Source organism: Sapajus apella, unplaced genomic scaffold (assembly GCF_009761245.1).
Source record: "Sapajus apella isolate SASKATOON/1434 unplaced genomic scaffold, GSC_monkey_1.0 scaffold114, whole genome shotgun sequence".
NCBI lineage: Eukaryota > Metazoa > Chordata > Mammalia > Primates > Cebidae > Sapajus > Sapajus apella.
The window spans coordinates 2455508-2477821 of record NW_022437054.1 but is presented as its reverse complement, the minus strand read 5'-3'; the positions used below and the strand labels follow the sequence as shown (position 1 = coordinate 2477821).

General features: G+C 44.6%; 1 protein-coding gene across 4 annotated transcripts in view; it reads right to left on the bottom strand.

Annotated features, from left to right (window-relative positions):
* Positions 1 to 22314, bottom strand: part of SACS (sacsin molecular chaperone) — a 100493-nt gene that overhangs the window by 45739 nt on the left and 32440 nt on the right. For 3 of the 4 annotated variants that reach the window (XM_032260091.1, XM_032260094.1, XM_032260092.1), the window contains exon 3: positions 1769 to 1919. In XM_032260091.1, the coding sequence (XP_032115982.1) occupies positions 1769 to 1919 (151 nt within the window). Of the gene's footprint in view, positions 1 to 1768; positions 1920 to 2001; positions 2152 to 22314 lie in introns of those variants that run through there. The other variant, XM_032260093.1, reaches the window with a different exon arrangement.

Sequence of the window (22314 nt, the reverse complement as noted above, 5' to 3'; positions counted from 1 at the left end):
AGGATCCTACTTAGACCCCTGTCTACCCACAGCCTCCAATCCCAAACACTCTACACACCCTGCCGCTTTCACCATCCCATAACCATGCTTTGCACAGACACCTGCGAAAACACTTCTAATGGCAAGGCTAGCCACAGCTGAGCCTTTCCAGGGGCAAGGCTAGGGGACAAGATAACCAAGTACAACCAGAGGAGGAACCAAAGAAGTGGGTGCAGACCCAGGAGAAGGTTAAGAGATGTGGGCAGGCATGGAGAAAGGAGTAAGAATGACAAATTTTGCTCCTTCTCAAGTCTGTCTGAAGTCCTCAAACAGGCTCTCCTCAACTGCCACCAAGGGGTCCATTCCTTCCAAAGAAGCTAAGGCCATGCTGGGGTGAGGCCCCCACTTCATCCAGTGACTAGCACCGGCCCAGCTGCGCTAGCCCAGCACTCGAATGCCTCTGTCTCGGTGCTTGCACTTGCAGACTCCACTGGGCCCTCATTCTACACTAGGATGTGTGTCCATCATGGAGGTTAAGATCAATGCCCTCATTAAAGCGGTTGGGGGATATGCTCAACCTTTTTGGCGTGGCTTGTTTGCAGAGGCTCTGACCAACCAATGTCAACATCAGGAGCCTCCTCTGCAATGTAGGGGCTGGAGGACCTGCTCTAGCAGCTAGTGCTTCATCCACAGGTGGTCCTGTCCCTCCACTGCTGCTGCTCCAGCTGAGCAGAAGGAAGTGGACACAAAGAATCTGAGGACTCTGGTGATGACACGGCTTTGGACTTTTTGACCCAACCTCTTTTACAGCATGTTCAGTAAAAAGCTGAACTCTTTAAAAGAGTAAAAGTAAATAATAAAGCCTTCAACCAGGTCAGTGACTGCATGCCAATGAACACCTTGGGGAACTGATCAGAGGACTGATCAATCGCCCGAGGAGCATGACAACAAATAATAAATGTGGGTCAAGGAGTGCAAAGGACCAGAAAACTGACTCAAGTACACAGAAGGTCAGGATTACAGGGAAGGAGGAAAAATCACAGATACCAACTCCTTCATCAGTAATATTTGTACCGGGTCTTGAGGAAGCCCAACACTTGAAATATCCTATACACTCAAGTCCTCCTTCGATTATTTGTTCAGCTCCTTGTGACTCTTTTAAATGCTGGAAATGTTATCATATGTAGTTGTTTATTAGAATAAAAGAATTTGTTTTAAAAGTTACCTGTCAGTAAAATGTCTTCAATTAAACTCCCCCTTTAAATAAAGCTATACAATTTTTACCAAACTTAAAGAATACATGACAATATGAAATATTCTTGTTTTCCAAAATTCTGTCCTTCAAGTCATTTGCACTTTAGAAGTGTTAATAAGTTTACTCCCCAAGATAATAGGTTCTAAATCAAGTTATCTCTAAAGATTCTTTCAGAGCTAAACTTCTGTATCCAAAAATGGAGAAACAACTTCCAAGATATCAAAGGTGAAGATACTGACAGCATTCCACTTAAACGTATTACATAAATAGAAAAAAATGAGTAATGATTAAGTCACTTCAATGATGATGTCTAAAAAAAACTGTCTGAGTTTCAGAAAGTGAAGATTCAGACGAAATGGGAGGGTTCGGGGTCGGGGGTGCAAGTGGAAACGGCAGGGGATGAAAAGCCACAACTCGGGATAGGCACAGGCGGCCACGATGCCCGAGTCACTCGCGCCGGCCGCCCCGCGCCCCGCGAGCCCGCCGTTCTTCCGCGCGGCAGAGCCCAGCCCCGCGCCCCCAGCCGCCGCCTACCTCGCGGCCGCCGTGCCACAGCCGCTGCTCCGGCACCGGGAAGCCGGTCTCGGCGAAGATGCGCTCCTTCACGTCGCGCGCGGTCCAGGACGCCAGCGCCGCCACGGTCCTGCAGCCCACGCAGCCGGAGAGCACGGTCACCCGGACCCACCTGTGGAAAGCAAAGGGACGCTCAGCCGGGCCGCGGCGACCACCCGCCCGCCCGGCGCCCGCCAGGCCTCGGCCCGCGTTACCTCTCCCCCATCGCGGCGCCTCAGTCGCGGCTCACGCCCGCCCCGGACGCAGGCGCCTGCTTACGGCCGGCCCCGCCGCGCCCACAGGCCCCGCGCGGGCAGAGAGGACGGGATCCGCATGGCGCAGCCCCGGACGCAGCAGCCCGCGCTCAGGGGAAACGCGAGAGGAAGCCGCGGCGGCTGAGGAGCAGGCGGGGGCGGGGGCGGCGCGCTCACGGCCCACTCGGGGCTCGGCAGGCGCTGCCCGCGGGCACGCGCCCACCCGCCGGCACCGTTAGCCGAGGCGCCGCCCCGCCTCTCCCGCGCCCAAGGGAGCGCCCATCCAGGCCCCGCCCAGTCAGGCTCCGTCTTGCCCAATCCGGACAGTTAGCGAAGGAGCCGCCCCACCCCATTCGCCCACCTGGCTCCGCCCGCCGGGGGGTGGCCTCCTCGCCCAATCCAGACACTTAGCGAAGGAGCCGCCCCGCCCCACTCCCCCACCAGGCCCCGCCCCGCCTGCAGAGGCGCCTCTGCCAGAAGGCAAACCCAGCAAGGATATCTCCAGAGCGTACATCTAAAGGACAGGTGCATTGTCCCTTTTAGAGCTCAACAGTGCATTGAAATGCAGAACTAGGTATTTCTAGGGCCTATGTCTCCTTCAACTCTAATGACTTTCATTCCATAGAAGCATCTCCAGTAAGATCTATCGTGGCCTCCGAGAACGTGCTGGTTACAGAACACAGGTGTCTTCCATGGTTTCGTTCTGTGTCGGTTTTTGAGGCACAGAAGTAGAATCAGTGCCTCAGTTTGCTGGAGGACGGCGAGCCAGCGGCAAAGATCAGAATGCACACAAATATATCCTATGACATGTTATAAATATTTGTAATTTATTTTGACAACACTATCTTGTTGGTAGCCTGAATGTCTTCCCATCTAACCGCAAGCTCCTTGAAAGCAGGAACATCATCTTAGAGTTGATTAAATCGCCCCACGAAAAGGAAAGTTCCCTTGTAATTTGAAAGCTTGTGAAGCTTAGAGACTTTGGGAAGCCTCAGGCTGTTCCTTTGGCTTATTTCTCATAGGTATGATACACATTGCCAAAAAAAAAAAAAAAAAAAAAAAGCGACATCTATTAAGGCAATTCAAAGGCTACATCATGAACAAGTAAACTTGTGTGCTTTTTTTTTTTTTCTTTTTTGAGACAGAGTCTCGCTCTGTCATGATCTCAGCTGCAGTGCAGTGCAGTGTCATGATCTCAGCTCACTGCAACCTCTGCGTCCTGGATTCAAGCGATTCTTGTGCCTCAGCCTCCCGAGTAGCTGGGATGCGCCACCATATCCAGCTAATTTTTGTATTTTTAGTAAAGACATGGTTTCACCATGTTGGCCAGGATGGTCTCGATCTCCTGGCCTTATGATCTAACCACCTCGGCCTCCCAAAGTCCTGGGATTACAGACGTCAGCCATCGCACTGGGCCTTGTGCTTCTTATTTTAAATACCTTGAGTAGAACAGAATTAAATTTTAGAGTTGTCACCAAAAATAGATAATAATTAAATTGCCACTTCTCCCTTTCCCCCAAAAAATATTATTACTCGGAGCTCATCATCAGTAGTAAATTCAGAGAATGTTCTATAGCTGTCCCATCTTTCTTACCACAGTTAAAAAGGGAATGATGGAAGTCATGCATGCCTCTTCCTACTTGGGAAGAGTAAGTAAATATGCTCTGTCAATTAGAGGAGAATATGGTGATTCAATATAAAGCCAAGGCCAGAAAACCCTAAAGGGCAAATATGTACTTCTTTGCAGGGTGCAGTGGCTCACATCTGTAATACCAGCAATTTGGGAGGCCAAGGCAGGTGGATCACTTGAGGTCAGCAGTTCAAGACCAGCCTGGCCAAAATGGTGATACCCTGTCTCTACTAAAAATACAAAATTTATCTGGGTGTGGTGGCACACACCTGTAAGCCCAGCTACTTAGGAGGCTGAGGCAGGAGAATTGCTTGAACCCAGGAGGTGAAGGTTGCGGTGAACCAAGATCCAACCACTGCAATCCAGCTTTGGCAAAAGAACGAAACTCTTGCCTCCAAAAAAAAATGTACTTCTATAATCAAACAAGACTGTACAAGCAAACGTATTAGAATATCAACAAATGGAAAGGGTGTGAGCTCTCTTCTATCAAGTGAGTTCTCTCTCTGGGCCACGCAGCTGTCCCCAAGGCCTGGAAACCAGCTCTTGCCGTAGCGTCAAGGCATAACCAGGACAAATCCTTCACCCCTAAATCTTTCAATTAAAAGACTTCACAATAAACTCCTGGTTCTACGCTGTTTCTTGGAAGCCAAGCAAACAGGATGTGATGACAGTGGAACCTAGGGGCGGCGGTAAAGACTTGAGAGAGAGCCGGGCGCGGTGGCTCAAGCCTGTAATCCCAGCACTTTGGGAGGCCGAGGCGGGTGGATCACGAGGTCAAGAGATCGAGACCATCCTGGTCAACATGGTGAAACCCTGTCTCTACTAAAAATACAAAAAATTAGCTGGGCATGGTGGTGAGTGCCTGTAATCCCAGCTACTCAGGAGGCTGAGGCAGGAGAATTGCCTGAACCCAGGAGGTGGAGGTTGCGGTGAGCCGAGATCGCGCCATTGCACTCCAGCCTGGGTAACAAGAGTGAAACTCCGTCTCAAAAAAAAAAAAAAAAAAGACTTGAGAGAGAAAGGATGACTTCACCAAGAGGTATTCAGTAGAAGTAGATTGGATGCCTCTGGGGAAGGAGGCGGGTGGGAAGAAGCTTTGAACATCTAAAATTCAAAGTGTCTTCAGGATGCATTTGAAAGGCTTACTCGGCATGGGAAATACAGAATGCCAAGAATACCACAATGAATAAAACAAAGTCCCTAAGTAGTTGTTTAATAAGGACAGAATTTCAGCTTTACAAGATGGAAGACTTCTAGAGATGGATGGTATTGATGTTTGCACATTATGAATATATTTTAAATCACTGAGCTGTATGCTTTAAAATGGTCGATGTGGTAAGTTGTATGTGTATTTTACAATTTAAAAATGCTAATTTTTTAATGTTAGCTCAGAAACACTAAAAAAATCGATGAGAAGCACAGATGAACTTGGGCAACCAGTAATTGAACAAGACCAAAGTGACAAAATATTGCTAACAAGGCATTCATCATCAGTCTTACGGAGAGAGTCCCCATATTCTGTGGGATTTGTTTTCTAGTTTCTAAGCATACAACAATGGTTTCTAGTGTATGTTATCCAATACGTGACAGGATTATTTTGACAAAAACCATCACAAAGTACATGAGTTCCCTCAAAAAAGAAGTAGGAATCCAACTTTTGTGAAGGCCTTGAGGGTCAGAGGGGTGAAATGACCTGCCCAAAGGCACAGCTGGGAAGTGGCAGAGCAGGACGGGCAGCAGACCAGACTCCAACTGCAGGCTCTTCCCACCCCGTCAAGGCCTGGACTCACAGTAGTTATTAAATCAGTACTGTCCTCTTTTTTTTTTTTTTTCTTTTTTTGAGACAAGGTGTTGCTCCATTGCCCAGGCTGAAGTGCAATGGCATATTACAGCTCTCTGCAGCCTCCACCTCCTGGGCTCAAGTGATCCTCCCACTTCAGCCTCCAGAGTCACTGGGACAACAGGTACGCACCACTATACCTGATTAATTATTTTATTTTGTATAGGGACGGGGTCTCCCTATGTTGCCCAGACTACAATCAATAATATATTTTATTAAAGACAAAAAAATGACCAAAGCTCCTAATCTCCTGCTTACATCCTGGGAAAGGAAGAGAAACGATAAACATACTGACAAATAATATATAAATTCCTATGATGTCAGATAGGAATAAGTACTATTTAAGGGGGCAGGGCAAGATAACAAAGCAAAGAAGACAGGTGGTTAGAGAGCTCCTTTGAGAAGAGGCCTGTGTAAAATGCAGGAAGCTGATATTGCCCAGAAAAAGCCTGTGTGAGAAGCAAGGGGCCCGGAGCAGCTGCTGTGGTTCACGCTGTCATCGTCTTCGCTCCACATCAGCGTAACCGCCTCCAAATTGTGCCGCCTCCTCGAGTTGCCTCCTCTCCAATTCATTTCCCAAACTGCCACAAAGCCAGGTTTGGAATTGGTGTCGATTTTGTTTCTCACAAACTAAAAGAGGTCTTAACACAAGACAGGCGCTCTGAGTCATAATGAACTGTGATCACTGGTGGACGCTGGCCATGGGACTTCCAATTGTCGGTGCACAGAGAGGTCTGCACAAGATAAATGAGAAGAAGCCTCCATATTTCCACAGGGCTCCTGTCACACCTGAAATGCCCCATGGAGGTATGGCAGGACACACACAGCAATCAGGAGAGGGATGTCAGGTGGCATCCCAGACCCGTGACGGAAGAGCAGAATAGAATGTCACATGGCGCCATCCATAACTTTTGCCTCAGGTGGAGGAAAGTCACGCATCTCTACATGTATCTAAAAGAGACTCTTGGTCCTGTGCTACTAACCTCGCTACAATTGATAAACCCTCTCCATTACAGCTTCCCATCAGATTCACTTCATCTTGAAAGAACAGACAAGTGATTTTCCCAAGTCGGCTTTACTGGTTCCCCACTGGCTTTATGCTTCCCTGGGGCACTCCCACACCTCCGCTCTCCCCACACCCTGCTCCCCACACAACTTCCCCCTGCCCATCAGTGGCTCCTTTCTCCTGTCCTTAGGTTTTTATGGGAACAAATATTCAACTACAAATACTGTTTGGACAACTTTGAGTTCAGCTCATGATGATATGTGAAATAAATTGGTGATCCAGTTCATTTGGATCACCAGGAATGAAGACTGCAGGTGGCACCTTGAGGAAGACTGAGCAGCCTTGAGAAGACCACAGGTGGCACCTTCAGGGAGGTGTGGCTAGAGAGAACTAGAGCAAAATCACTAAGTGGAGAGCCGAAGATGAAAAATTCTGCACCTGGAGCTTCCATGTCACTCAGAGTGAGAGGCAGAGACCTTAGCTTACAAGGCCTTAGTGGCCAGTCCCGCTCTTCCCAGCCTCATCCCCCACACCCCCAGCTCACTCCACCACAGACACACTTGGCACGCTTTGGTTCTCGAACACCAAAGCCTGCACCCTGGCCCAGGTCTATGCACTTGCTATTCCCCCGGCTTTGCCCAATCTTCTTCCAGATGGCACTTCTCACTCCCTCAGCTCCTTCATGTCTGCACTCAGGTGTCATCTTTTCCTGGAGGTCTTCCGAGAAACCACGACATTCCCAATGCCATTCCAGTACTTCTCACCCCCTCTACTCACCTGACACCTCTCCACAGTACGCATCACCTGATATGTTCAGTTATTTCTCTGTGCAGCATCTATGTCAACCCACTATATTGTATGCTCCATAAGAGCAAAGCCACTCTCTCCCCAGTACCTAGAATATAGGGCCTGGCATACGTAATGTCTCAGTCTGCTCAGAACGCCATAACAAAATGTCATCAGCCAAGTGTCTTACACAACAGAATTTTATTCCTCACAGTTCTGGAGGCTGTAAGTCCAAGATCAAGGTCCAGGTAAGGCATATTTTATTCTGATGCCTCTTCTGTTGACTTTACTCACATGACGCCTTCTTTGTGTGAGTGTAGGGAAAGAGAGAAAGCAAGCTCTCTGGAGTGTCTTCTTATAGGGGTACCATTCCATTACAGAGGCCCACCCTCATGATCTCATCTAACCCAATCGCCTCCTAAATGCCTACCTCCCAATACCATCCCATCAAAGGTTAGGGCTTCTGCATATCAATGGTGGAGGGGCACAAACATTCAGTCCGTACCACCAAAGGTACTCAATAAATATTTCTGAATTTGTGAATGAATGAATGTTCACTCCTGCCTGCACCCTGGACTTCCAGGCCTGACACCCTGGATATCTGTGCCTCCGTGCTATTGTACAATTCTTGGTTTTCTTGGAAGAAAAACTACAAACTCATGGTAGCATTCGATGGAGTAGTGAATCATGCTACAATATGGGAGACCCTTGCAGACATTCTGCTAAGTGAAAGAAGCCAGTCACTAAAGACCACATATTGTTTGATTCCATTTATATAACATGTGCAGAATTGGCAAAACCATAGACAGAAGGTAGCTTAGTGGGGCTGCGGGGAGAGAGAATGAGGAGGCAGTGCTAAGGGGTGTAGAGTTTCTTTGGGGGATGGTGGAAATGTTCTGGAATTAGACAGTGGTGAAGTGTGCACAATTTTGCGAACATCCTTAAAGCTGGCTGAATTGTACCCTTTAAAATGGTAAATTTTATGGTATGTGAATTACACCTGAAGCAAATTACCAATGTAGCTGATGTGAATGCAAAGGATTTTCCTGGACCACCACCTCTGAGCCCAAAACCATTTGAATGAAAACACGGAATGAAAAATCTTGGTTTTTCTGTGGAGCCTAGTGGTTGGTTTGTTCATTTCACTCTCTCCCTACAGTGCTCTCAGTCCACTACCAGAGTGGTCCAAACGGACATCTTTGCTCCCAAATACATACGTCAGCAGGATAAAGTAAAATCTTATCAGAACATCCAGTGCACTCCACTTGCCTTTCCTCCTCACCACATTTGCAGCCAGGCTCCAGCTTCACATTCACTCTCTGAGCTCTCCTATGGCCTGTGCCTATGTGTTCCTTCCTTCCCCGGTGCCCACTCGTCCTTCAGATTCAATCTCAGCCCCAGCATCTGTGGCGGGGAGGGGGGGTGCGGGGACAAGGTGCTCCAAGAGGCACCAGCACTGCAAGCCTCCCATCCACCCCCTGGCCCGCTCCTCCTGGCCTTGTCTCCTTCTGAGCCAGGAGTGAACCAAGTACAGGGCACCTGGATCCCGGCTCCAACATCCGTGCCTGGCACGGAGAAGTCCCAAGACTAGATCTACTATGGGATATTCCCCTGGTCCAAGTGGAATTTATTGGACAGGCCACATTCAATCACCATACGCCAGAAAAATGACAAAACTTTTCTTCTCTTTGTGTTCAGGTAGACACAATTGCTTTGCTTTTGTTTTTAGCAACATTAAACATGCTTCGGGAAATGAGGTCATGTTTCTGAGTCAGCATTTCTGCCTTTTCTCCTTCCAAATAGGGCATTATGAATTCCCTAGAGTGCTGTACACATTAGGAGAAAGCAGGATTGTACAGACTTTACATGATGCTTTTGAATCTACTGGTCATTTATCATGAGAGTTTGTTGTCTGGTTGCCAGAAATTCTGGGTTATTCAAAGACAGCTCTGCCAAAGCAAAATTAACCAGTGAGGGCTGGAAATACAGTCACGGTTACATAAGTCAGTGAGTAATGCGAGAGGACTTAGCCTTAGAAAGGAAAAACGTGACTCAGGCTTCCAGATAGTGTAGGGACGTGTCTTGAGCTGCACCCACCATTTCAAGGAGCATTAAAACCACATGAGGTTTGTGAGTTCCTCTTACATCTATGACCATTAAGCGTCCTCTCTTGCAACATTTTTTTTTTTCAATAGAGTCTCCCTCCATCTCCCAGGCTGGAGTGCAGTGACACGTTCTTGGTTCACTGCAACCTCCACCTCCCGGATTCAAGCGATTCTCCGGCCTCAGCCTCCCTAGTAGCTGGGACTACAGGCGTGTGCCACCATGCCCGGCTAATTTTGATGTTTTTTAGTAGAGGCGGGGTTTCACCAGATTGGCCAGGCTGGTCTCCTGACCTCATGATCTGCCTGCCTCGGCCTCCCAAAGTGCTGGGATTATAGGCATGAGCTACCACATGCCCGGCCAATAAGAAGTGTTTTATGCCTACTAAGAGCTCAACTAGTGACAGTTTTATTATTATTGCTGTTCTTACTCAGTGTCCTTACAGGCAGAGGTGTTGCTGTTATTCCCATTATCTTCACTTTCTCAGCACCCAGCAGAGTGTCGGCTCCACAAGCAATGTGCACAGTTAGCGTTTACTGAACCCCACAGAACTGGGGACAGGGTGAAGAAAAGAGCAGGGCACCTCGGAGAGGGAGGTGAGGTTGAGGGGAAGAGATTTGAGGTGCACAAGACTCCCTTTGCCTGCTCCCCATATTTTCCAGCACTGGCCTTGCATGTTCAGGTGCCAGTGCAGAAGGGAAGGAAGAGGAAGAAGAAGCCCAGAGTGAGGGGAACGCAAGGAACCCACCCTCGTGTAACTCCTGCCTGGCTGCTGTGCCTTGAGGTGAGCAGTCCCTGGGCACAGGAACCGGGCTCCTTTGTTAGGACACCAGTGCCCAGCACTGAGGGGTACTTCCCATTTTATGACATGAATGAATAGGAGAGGAACTGAGCACCGCCCAGGTCAGTGCCTCCCGCCACCTCACAAGAGGCCTGGGAGGAAGGTGGTACCATGTCCAGCTGTACAGGTGAGAAAGTGAGTTTAGAGCCATGATCTGTCCAAGCTCTCCCAGCAGCAGGTGCGAGAGCTGAGGTCACACCCTCGATGCACTACCAGGGAGCCTGGTAGAGAACAGAGAAGGGCAGAACATCAAAAACAACTCAGAAAAATAAAGGAAAAGCAGAGGGGAGATGAACTAATTGGAAGAGCAGCAAGAGTTAGAAGATACAGAAAAAAGGAGCAAGTGTATCAGAGTGTATTTTGGCATTTTTTTCTCTAGTCCATTTTTATACTGTTTCCTTTTTTCAATGTAATCAGTTTTATGATGGAGCGTTTCACAAGTTTATGTCGTAAGTTTCCTACTATTGTATCCGGAGCTGAGCTTCTATTAAAATCCACTAATTATTAGCACGGATTCAGTTAAATCTACATGCTGCTATAGCCAGTTCACGCTCTTTCCATATGTTCTATAAGATGTTGCAAGAGCCAGGTGTGGTGGCTCATGCCTGTAATTCCAGTACTTTGGGAGACCAAGGTGGGCAGATCACCTAAGGTCAGGAGTTCGAGACCAGCCTGGCCAACATGGTGAAACTCTGTCTCTACTAAAAATACAAAAATTAGCCAGGTGTGGTAGCACGCACCTGTAATCCCAGCTACTTTGGAGGCTGAGTCACGAGAACTCCTTGAACCCTGGACACCAAGACCGTGCCACTGAACTGCAGCCTGGGTGACAGAGTGAGACCCGTCTCAAAAAAAATGCTTATTATTTAACCTTAAATGCTTTGTAAACGCTATCTTATTTAATCTTCACTGAAATCTTGAGGCATTATTGTTTCTACTTTACACATGATGAAAGAGAGAGTCAGGAACGTTATAATTAGAGTAAAGCGACTGAAATCAACCCTTTGCTTGAGATTCTAAAGACCGTGCTCAGCGCTCATCAGGGCCCAGTGTTCAGAGGTGTCTCCTTGGGCTCGTCACTGTTTTGTGGTTTCCAAAGCTTGACAGTCTCAGAGTCTGGCCAGACATAGCACAAAGCGCGGCACACACACACACACACACACACACACACACACACACACACACACACAGGCAAACACTCCTACTAACCTACACAGGATCAATATACAAGCATGAATTACAGAATCAAGATATATACATTCAGCAAAAAATGTATGATCTTACACTTACTACTTCTCTTCAGTTAATTACAGTCACAAATGACGATAGAGTTACTTGTCTGAAAACACACTGCCCTTTATTTCGTTTTGAGGTGGCTGTCTCAGATAGAATCCCTACAAGTTAATTTGATTAAACTAACATCCTCTGGTCGGAAGTAATTGAGAAACATGAGTTTATTTATCATATTTTATTTTTACTATTACTTGCTTACATTCATTAAAGATTTTTTAAAATAAAAACAATTTTTTAAGTCCCATTTCTAAATATTTGGACTTAGGGTGATATTGTCAATGACCAGTTCAATGGGTTATCATTATTTTATTGCTGTGCAGAGCCTTTGCCACAATAACTGGGAAAAATGAATCATAGAAACCCTATCCACAAAATGACAGGTTTTTGCACTTGTGGAGAATAACACCCGATTTATTTTGTTTGCCTGTTATTAAAAGAGAAGTGTGCTACAGTCTTTCTCAAACAGATGAGACTATAAACGGCTGCACGCATGTGCCATTCTGTAGAACAATTATAGTAGTTGGCAGGCGTCCACCACTGGAGGGGACACAAAGAAAGGGCCAGTTAGAAATAGGTCAGGGGAGTTTTGGGTTTTTTGGGGTTTTTGTTTTGTTTTGTTTTGAGATGGAGTCTCACTTTGTTGCCCAGGCTGGAGTGCAGTGGTGCGATCTTGGCTCACTGCAATCTCCGCCTGCCAGACTCTAAGCAATTCTTCTACCTTAGCCTCCCAGGTAGCTGGGATTACAGGCAACTGATACCATGCCCAGCTAATTTTTTGTAGGTCAGGGGAGATTTTAAAGGAAAATTGGGAATGGATCCATGAAAAGCAAAATGGATTTTCCATTATTACAACTGAATTGAAGCTTCATCTGTTAAAGTCTTATATTTTGCTCATTTCCCAAACCATTTCAAATGTTCTCTTGATAGGGTTGCTTAGGATAGATTAGATAGTTATAAAATGACAAAAAAGTGTTTGTTTGTTTATAAACAAGAACAAAATTGTTTAATCAGGGAAGCAAATAATAATAATATTCAAATGTATATTTTATTCAGGACTCAACAAATCCTAAATCTAAACAAATCATGATTGTTCACTATTTCTATAAATTATAAAATATAATTTATAAATACAAATTATATTTATAATTAAGCATTATAAATATAATGGCTAAGTGAGTTACGTAAAGAACTCATAAATTTGAAAACCGTGTAGGGCAGAGAATATAGCTCAGTAGACATATTATTATTATTTTTTTTTTTGAGATGGAGTCTTGCTTTGCTGCCAGGCTGGAGTACAGTGGTGTGATCATGGGTCACTGCAGCCTTGAACTCCTGGGCTGAAGTGATCTTCGCATCTCAGTCTCCTGAGTAACTGGGACTACAGGTGTGCAGCACCATGCAGAACTTATTTTATTTTATTTTATTATTTATTTTGGTAGAGACGAGGTCTCACCATGTTGCCCAGGCTGGATAGAAGACATACTTTAAAATGCATTGGTAATTAAAACTGTGATACCTATGTTTGGCTTTTAAGCCTTTGTCACTTTTCCAGTTTTCTGACTATTTTCCAGTTTCATTTAAATAATCTGAAGATAGTATAGCTACAAAATTAATATTGCGAGTAATAAAGGTTGGTGATTCTCAGCAAACCCTCTACCAACACATCCAATCAGCCACCATGAAAGTGTTTGGCCACGATGAATATCGTTTGGCTCCACTGCCGCCTCCTGCTGGTGTTGACACAGTTCCCTCCTGTGCCTTACTCAAACCACCGCTCAGGGCCCCAGCTGTTCGCACTGCCCCATAGCCATTCTTCTCCAATTGACCCTCCATGTCACCATCAAGTTATCGTTCAATCGAGGGTGCTTAAATCCCTCCCCAGCATCCAGATGTTTTTAGTAGTTCAAGTTACCTGCATTGTAATGTCCAAATGCTTCCCAGCCTTGCAGGCGTGAGCTCTGCAGGCGTGTTCATGTCTTCGTACTTCTTTTTTTGCACTTTCTCAACCCATTCTGCTTTTTTCCCACGGCATCTGTCTCCTCCCTCCATGTTCAAGTTTGATGGCCCACGCTTGACAGCCCCATTCAAATGTCACTTCAGTTATAAAATCGCCTCTCTCCCCCCGACACTGTTTAAGGAAAAATGGCAGTAAGTCCAGGACAAATGACACGTTTGTCTCCTTTCTTAACCTCTCTCAGTACTTTGTATATCCCCCCATCCCAGCTCTTTCCATATGACATAAACCACGTATTTACCTGCTATGTCACCCCCTCAGAGGCAGTGAACCATTCAGGAGCAGAAAACATGTCTCCACATCCCTTGTCCACACCATCACCCTCTCTCCAGCCCCAGTGACTGGCACAGAACCCAACAAATGTTTGGGCAAATGAGGAAGGAGATCAGTAAGAAGGGTCATTGCAGGGTCTTTCTGTCGCGGGTTGGTAAAAAGCTAGAACTTCAGCCTTAAATCATGTAATGGAAGAACACTGATCTCATACTTAAGTGGTTAAGTGCGTGAATGGGGTGTTGGAAACTCTCCTTCAGATTTCAGGAGGTAGCAATAAAAGACATCAGAGCTGGGGGACTGAAATTTAACACTACTGATTTTTCACCCATCAATCAGTGCTCAAAGAACAGAAGGATTTCTCTAGCCGAGCCAATGCAAGATGACTTCCACCCTCGAAACATCTTCAGCATTTAATTTCCACTCATCAGTGACTATATAGGAATGAACTGCATTTACTCATAAACTGTGGAAATCCCCCCTTGATCACAGCCTCTTGTATGTCACTCTGTGTTCCACATATTTCACTGCCGAATAAGTGAATGCGGTGTTGTTCACGTGTGGCTTCTCGTGACCACTCACTACAAGCGCTTACCATCTCTGTACAAATTTAAATTAGGGGAAGAAAAGGGAGTCCTTCTATTCTGTTTGGGTTCATTTCTTTAATAATTCTCTTATTGGACAGATATTAATAAACTGGTTATTGGAGAAAGTTGTGAGTTGATTTAGGCTTTCACAGCAAACTCCATAACAATTTTTCAAATCATAGGAAAGAGATGCACCCCTTTATATTAGTTTGGGAGATGTAATGGTGAAGAAAACAGGGCCCAAGGGGAGTTGGGATTCAGGCTGTGGAAGACCTGAGAGTGAAGGAATGGTTGGCATTCGTGCAGGATCTAAAACTTTTTCATTTTTTTGGCCAAAATTGTTATCATTTACTGAGCACAGGAATATCTCAGAAAATACTTCTCTGTAGCATGGGATGCTGTTTAATAGACAACATTTTACCCAGTAGACCTTCCATCGGGCCGGGCACAGTGGCTCACGCCTGTAAACCCAGCACTCTGTGAGGCCAAGGTGGGCAGATACGAGGTCAGGAGTTTGAGAGCAGCCTGGCCAATAGGGTGAAACCCAGTTTCTACTAAAAATACAAAAACATTAGCTGGCGTGGTGGCACATGCCTGTAATCCCAGCTACTTGGGAGGCTGGAGCAGGAGAATCGCTTGAACCCGGGAGTCAGAGGTTGCAGTGAGCCGAGACCGTCCCACTGCACTCCAGCCTAGGTGACAGAGCAAGACTCCGTCTCAAAAAAAAGAACTTCTATCAAACTGGAGTCAATTCTCTCTGACTCTGCTGCTGCTTTATCAACCAACTTTCTGGAATATTCTAAATCTTTGTTGTCATTTCAACAATATTCCCAGCACCTTTGCTGGGAGTAATTTCACCTAAAGAAACCACTTTACTTTCTCATCCATAAAAAGCAGCTCCTCGTGCATTCAGGTTTTATTGTGGGATTACAGCAACTCAGTCACATCATCAGGCTCCACTGCTAAATCTAGTTCTTGCTGTTTCCACCACTTCTGTAGTTACTTCCTCCAGTGAAATCTTGAATGCCTCAAAGTCATCCACGAGGGTTGGAATCAACTTTTTCCAAACTCCTGGTAATGTTGATATTTTGTGATCTCAGCTCACTGCAACCTCTGCTTCCTGGGTTCAAGCGATTCTCCTGCCTCAGCCTCCCAAATGGCTGGGATGACAGGCATGTGCCACCATGCTTGGCTAATTTTGTATTTTTATTAGAGACAGGGTTTCATCATGTTGGTCAGGCTGGTTTCAAACTCCCCACCACAGGTGATCTGCCCACCTCAGCCTCCCAAAGTGCTGGGATTACAGGAGTGAGCCACTGCACCTGGTCAATCATGGATACTCTTAACAGAATCTAGAATGGTGAATCCTTTCCAGAAGGTTTTTAATTGACCTTGCCTAGATCCATCAGAGGTATCACTATCTATGGCAGCTATAGCCTCATAAAATATATTTCTTAAATAATAAGACTTGAAGGTCAAAATTATTCCTTGATCCGCGGGCTGCAGAATGAATGCTGTGCTAGCCATTAGGAAACAATAATTCATCTCCCTGTACTTCTCCATCAAAGCTCTTGGGTGGCCAGGTGCAATGTTAATGAGCAGTAATATTTTCAAAGCAATCTTTCTTTCTGAGCAGTTGGTCTCAACAGTGGGCTCACAATATTCAGTAAACCATGCTGCAAACAGATGTGCTGTCATCCGGGCTTTGTTGTTTCATTTATAGAGCACAGGCAGAGTAGAGTTAGCATAATTTTTTTTTTGAGATGGAGTCTCACTCTGTCACCCAGGCTGGAGTGCAGTGGTGCCATCTCAGTTCACTGCAACCTCCACCTCCAGGGCTCAAATGATTCTCTTGCCTCAACCTCCTGAGTAGCTGGGATTACAGGCACATGCCACGATGCCTGGCTAATTTTTGTATTTTTAGTAGAGATGGGGTTTCACTATGTTGGTCAGGCTAGTCTCGAACTCCTGACCTCATGATTCACCCACCTCAGCCTCCCATCATGCTGGGATTACATGCATAAGCCACCCTGCCCAACCTGATTTAGCATAATTTTTAAGCACCCTAGGATCTTTGAAATGGTAAATGAACTTGGCTTCAACTTAGTTACCAGCTGTATTAGCGCCTAACAAAAATCAACTTGTCCTTTGAAGCTAGGCATTGATTTTTCCTCTCTAGCTATGAAAGTCCTAGATGGCATCTTCTTCCACTAGAAGGGTGTTTCATCTACATTGACAATCTGTTGTTTTGTGTCGTCACCTTCATTCGTTATGTTAGCTAGATCATCTGCAGAACTTGCTGAAGTTTCTCCATCAGCATGTGCTGCTTCACCTTGCACTTTTATGTTATAAAGATTGTTTGTTTGTTTGTTTGTTTCTTTGAAACGTAGTCTTGCTCTGTCGCCTAGGCTGGAGTGCAGTAGCTTGATCTCTGTTCACTGCAACCTGCACTTCCTGGTTCAAGCGTTCCAGCAATTCTCCTGCCTCAGCCTCCCAAGTAGCTGGAACTACAGATGTGTGCCACCACACCAGTAATTTTTTGTATTTCTATTAGAGACAGGGTTTCACCGTGTTAGCCAGGATGGTCTCAATATCCTGACCTCATGATCTGCCCGCCTTGACCACCCAAAGTGCTGGGATTACAGGCATGAGCCCCCACGCTCAGCCCAAAGATGATTTTTCCTTAAACCTCATGAACCAACCTCTGGTAGCTTCAAACTCTTCTTCCGCAGCTTCCTCACCTTTCTCAGGCTTCACAGATTTGAAGAGAGTTAGGGCCTTGGTCTGGATTAGGCTTTGGCTTAAGGGGATATTGTGGCTGGTTTGATCTTCTATCCAGACCAAATTGTTTCCTTATCAGCAATAAGGCTATTTCGCTTTCTTATAATTTCTGTGTTCACTAGAGTAACACTTTTAATTTCCTTCAGAAACACTGCCTTTGCATTCACAACTTGGCTGTTTGTCACGAGAGGTCCAGCTTTCGCCCTGTCTTGGGTTTCCGCATGCCATGCACACTAAGCTTAATCGTTTCTAGCTTTTTATTTCAGGTGAGAGACGTGCGACTCTTCCTTTCACTTGAACAGTTAGAGGCCCTTGTAGGGTTACTAACTGGCCTAGATTCAATATTGTTTTGTCTTAGGGAAAAGGGATGCTTGCGGAGAGGGAGAGAGTCAGGGAGCAGCCTGTCAGTAGAGCAGTCAGAGGACATGCTGTTTACTGATTAAATTTACTGTATTATTTGGGCACAGTTCGTGGAACCTCAAAACAATTACAATAGCAACACCAGAGATTAGTAATCAAAGATCACCTAAGCTGGTATAATAATAATGAAAATGTTTAAATTATGAGAATTTCCAAAACATGACACAGAGACATGCTAACGGAGCACATGCTGTTGGGGAAATGGTGCCAACAGACTTGCTGGATGCAGTGTTGCCACAAACCTTCAATTTGTTGAAAACAAAATGTGTATGAAAGAAATTAGGTATTCCTGGACTTGTCATTCTAAGGGCTTCACTACGGAGCTGGAAGACCTTTTAGAGATTAGCTGGTCCTCTGGTCACAATGACCATTTCTTTTTGGTCCTCATAGATGGCTGGCTTTTAAACCATTCATCAGGGAAGATGCCATTCACCTGTGTAGGGTGGTGGTTTTAGTTTAGGTGATGCTCTTATATTGTCTCAGGAATTTACCCAATGGACAGCATGGTGAAGAGAATTCTGTTCCTTAGCAGGAACCTGCAACTTAATCTGTCCCTTAAGCTTCAAATCCACTTAAGTGACTTTTTTTTTGACACAGAGTCTTGCTCTGTCACCAAGCTGTAGTGCAGTGGCACAATCTTGGCTCACTGCAACATTTGCCTCCTGGGTTCAAGTGAATCTCATGCCTCAGCCTCCCCAGTAGCTGGGATTACAGGCACACGCCACCACACCCAGATAATTATTGTATTTTTAGTAGAGATGGGGTTTCACCATGTTGGCCAGGCTGGTCTCGAACTCCTGACTTTGTGATCTGCCCACCTCAGTCTTTCAAGGTGCTGGGATTACAGGCATGAGCCACCGCGCCTGCCATGACTTTTTAATTGTAATAAATAACATCTATAAAAACTAATATGAGACAGCCAGCATGAAAGATTTTAAGGTGGAAAATATTGGTTACTCCATTTTAAAGACCTTTGAATTAAAACAAACCACCATCAACGAGGCATGGTTTAAACAGCCAACTGTTTGGACACAGAGGATTAAGGTACCTTAATCCATGAAGAACCCACTTTTCGAATCAAAGCAATGGGCTAAAGAGCCCTAACCTAACCCCTGTCCAGTGTTCACTGAATGATTAAGTCAGGTATCACTAGCGAGATTTACTTTAAAAATGCATAGTAATAATTCCCCGTTCCAAAACAGGAAGCAAGGGTTAATAATAATCTCTTATTACAAATGATCTGTGGATCCAGAGAATATGATGATAAGATACTATTAAGTAGCAATGTGTGTAATCATCAGAGAAATGCATATTAAAACTACAATGAGATACCACTGTACCGTAGCCAGAACGGCCATTATTAAAATGTTCAAAAACACAACAGATATTGGCATGGATGCAGTGAAAATGAACACTTACACACTGCTGATGGGAATATAAATTAGTACAACCTCTATGGAAAACAGTATGGAGATTCCTTAATGAACTAAAAGTAGATCTGCCATTCAATCCAGCAATCCTGCTACTGGGTATCCCACCCAAAGGAAGAGAAGTCATTATATCAAAAAGACGTGGCGGACATACATTTATCACAGCACAATTCACAACTGCAAAAATATGGAACCAATCGACGTCCCCATCAACCAATGAGTGGATTAAAAAATATGATATATATATATGCATATGTATATACATATATATACCATAGACTACTACTCAGCCATAAAAAAGAAGAAAATAATGTCTTTTGCAGCAATTTGGATGGAAGTGTAGGTCATTTTCCAAGTGAAGTAACTCAGGAATGGAAAACCAAATACATTTGGTTCTCACTTGTAAGTAGGAGCTAAGCTATGGGTACACAAAGGCATACACAGTGGTATAATGGACCCTGGAGACCCAGAGGTGGGCGGGGGGGTCAGGGGTAAAAAACTACATATTGGGTATAATGTGCCCTGCTCGGGTGATGAGTGCACTAAAATTTCAGACTTCACCACTATACAGTTTATCCAAGTAACCAAAAACTACTTGTGTCCCTAAAGCTATTAAAAATAAATAAACAAATTTAACAGTATTTTAGAGTGATAAAATACCAAAGACTCAGAAACCAAAAGAAGGTATCGTTTGCAAATATCAAATTTTAATCCATGTATTCAAAAAATACATGAGTTTTCTATGGACAAGGCATGGAGCCGAATGCCTTATATTCTTTATATATTTATTAATAAGATTTAAAATGGAAACTTGTATGTATCAATTACCAAGAGCCCACCCATCTGTTAATTACTCCTTAGCACCCCTTACCATTTATCTAAAATACATATGTGTGTGTATGTGTGTATATATATTTGTGTGTGTGTGTGTCCTCTGTCTTTAAGTTACAGGAAGGCTTTGAATAGTTACTGTCCTCCCGACCACTAAGGATGTAAAAGGTTTAAAGCTTTATTAAGTTTCCCAATACTTATTAATGCAATTTGGGAGTTTGTTCCATAGATGGGAACTAAATATCTACTAATCAGCATGACTGCAAAATAAAACACAGAATTATCTAAAAAAAAAAATTAGTAGCCTGTGGATAATAAAGATGATTTGTTTCTGACCACTGACCAGGGTCACTGGAAAAGGCAAACACTTAGAAAGTCATCTTTATATCCACGTGTTACTAATTTTGCTTAATATGATATCCTCAAAGTACATGCGCTCTTCTTGCCAAATTTCATCCTCTGAATTTAGAAAGATCTGATTCTGTAACTCAGCTGACGGTTTGAGCTAAGCCTTCTCTAATTTAAAAAAAGGACAGAAAATGCGTACAAGGGATACAAGCACGTTATTCTCTTTGAAGGACACATTTGCTTCCATCCTCTATACAGAGAAAATAACAAATTACAGTGTCTGAAATCTGTTATTTTTGTACTCTGCATTTAGCCGTCATTTTCTTCTACTATGAGAAGGATCAATTCCACTCTTCTCTTTGTTTCTTTTTGCGAGGAGTTGGGGATGGAAAAGGGAGCATTTTAATTTTACATCAAAACACCAAGTTATTTGGCTGCATCTCCATATGCCAGAATTCACAATAATGTGCAACCACTTTTATGCGGCTTTTCTGATATTTATATTTTCTAAAATGATAGATGTTTTATATTTTCTACAACTTTTCAAGGGATTTTTTTTCTATTCATTCTACAAGGGTTTAAGTTATTCTTTCTATAGGGTATAGAAATTATTCTTTCTATAGAACCAAATATTTTTTACTTGGTCTATGAGCTTCTGTAGGCTCCAAACTGTGTTTGGCTCTGAAAAGAATGAGTGCTTTATTTCTGCAATAGTTTTCTTCTTACTACTTCTCTAAATCACAACATACTAGAAATAAGAATAACTTATACTGTAGTCCCAGCTCGCGGGAGGCTGAGGCAGGAGAATTGCTTGAACCCAGGAGGCGGAAGTTGCAGTGAGCCAAGTTCACACCACTGCACTCCAGCCTGGCACCTGGTGACGGAATGAGACTCTGTCTCAAAAAAAAAAAAAAAAAAAAAAAAAAGAAAAGGTTCACACATAGATTATTTTTTCTACTGATTAATTAAAAACAAAAATCTTGACTCTGTTTGACTCCAAGTTTCCATTTCTACATGGGATTCCACCCCCAGGAGATTGAGTAAATGGGATCATTTAGAATCCTGGCTGGGCACAATGGATCACACTTGTAATTCCAGCACTTTGGGAGGCTGAGGCGGGCACATTGCTTGAGCCCAGGACTCCTAGACCAGCCTGGGCAAGATAGCAAAACCTCGTCTCTACAAAAAGTATAAAAATTAGCTGGGCATGGGGGCACATATCTGTACTCTCAGCTACTCAAAAAGCTGAGATGGGAGGTCAAGGCTGCAGTGAGCCGTGATCACACCACCACACTCCAGCCTGGGTGACACAGTGAGACGTTGTCTCAAACAAATCAATAAGAAGTAAATAAGTAAATAAAATTCTAATGTGTTATACTGAGTAATACATTAGTTTTATGTCAGTCTCATGAAGAAGTTATCAGTTTGTTTTTCAGTGAAGGCAACCACTAAAAAGGCAACCAGTGTCTAAAGAGCACTGATTCTTCTGTCCACACGTTAGGTAGCCAGTGAGTTCCTGTGGTTGTCACACACCTCATGCAGGTTTTTACACTGAGCTCGCTCTGGTGCTGCACACAGGAGTCCCTCCTTCTCCAGCCCAAATCTGCCCTGGGCCACCCTGGGCTCCTCCAGGTGACCGCCATGCTGTCTGAGAAGTGCCAACACATGCCCGCACCTCTCAGTGCAGACGCCGCCACAGGCAGTGCCTGGGGACCAGTGCAACTTAGGGTGTCTGGGAATTGCTTTAAAACAGCGACACAGGGAAAAGGTTGATACAAACACATGTGGGAGAATTTCAGTCATTGTGGAATCTGCATAATGGGTATGTGAATGCTCCTGGTGATATTTTTCTATACCTCTATGCATGTCTGAAAATTTTCATGATAAAATTTTTTAAAAGAGGTCAAGAAGTGCCAAGGTCAGGCAAAAGATTTCTTCTGTCAACTCTGGGTGAAGAAGGTGAACAACCAAGCATCTTTGCACATTCACCAAATGTCTTCCCATTGCCCCTGAGGCCCTGCCCACCCAGCCCTCCAGCCCAGGTTGGTCTCTTTGGGCAACAGGGCTGTGGTCACTTTGGCTGCAGGTGGAATT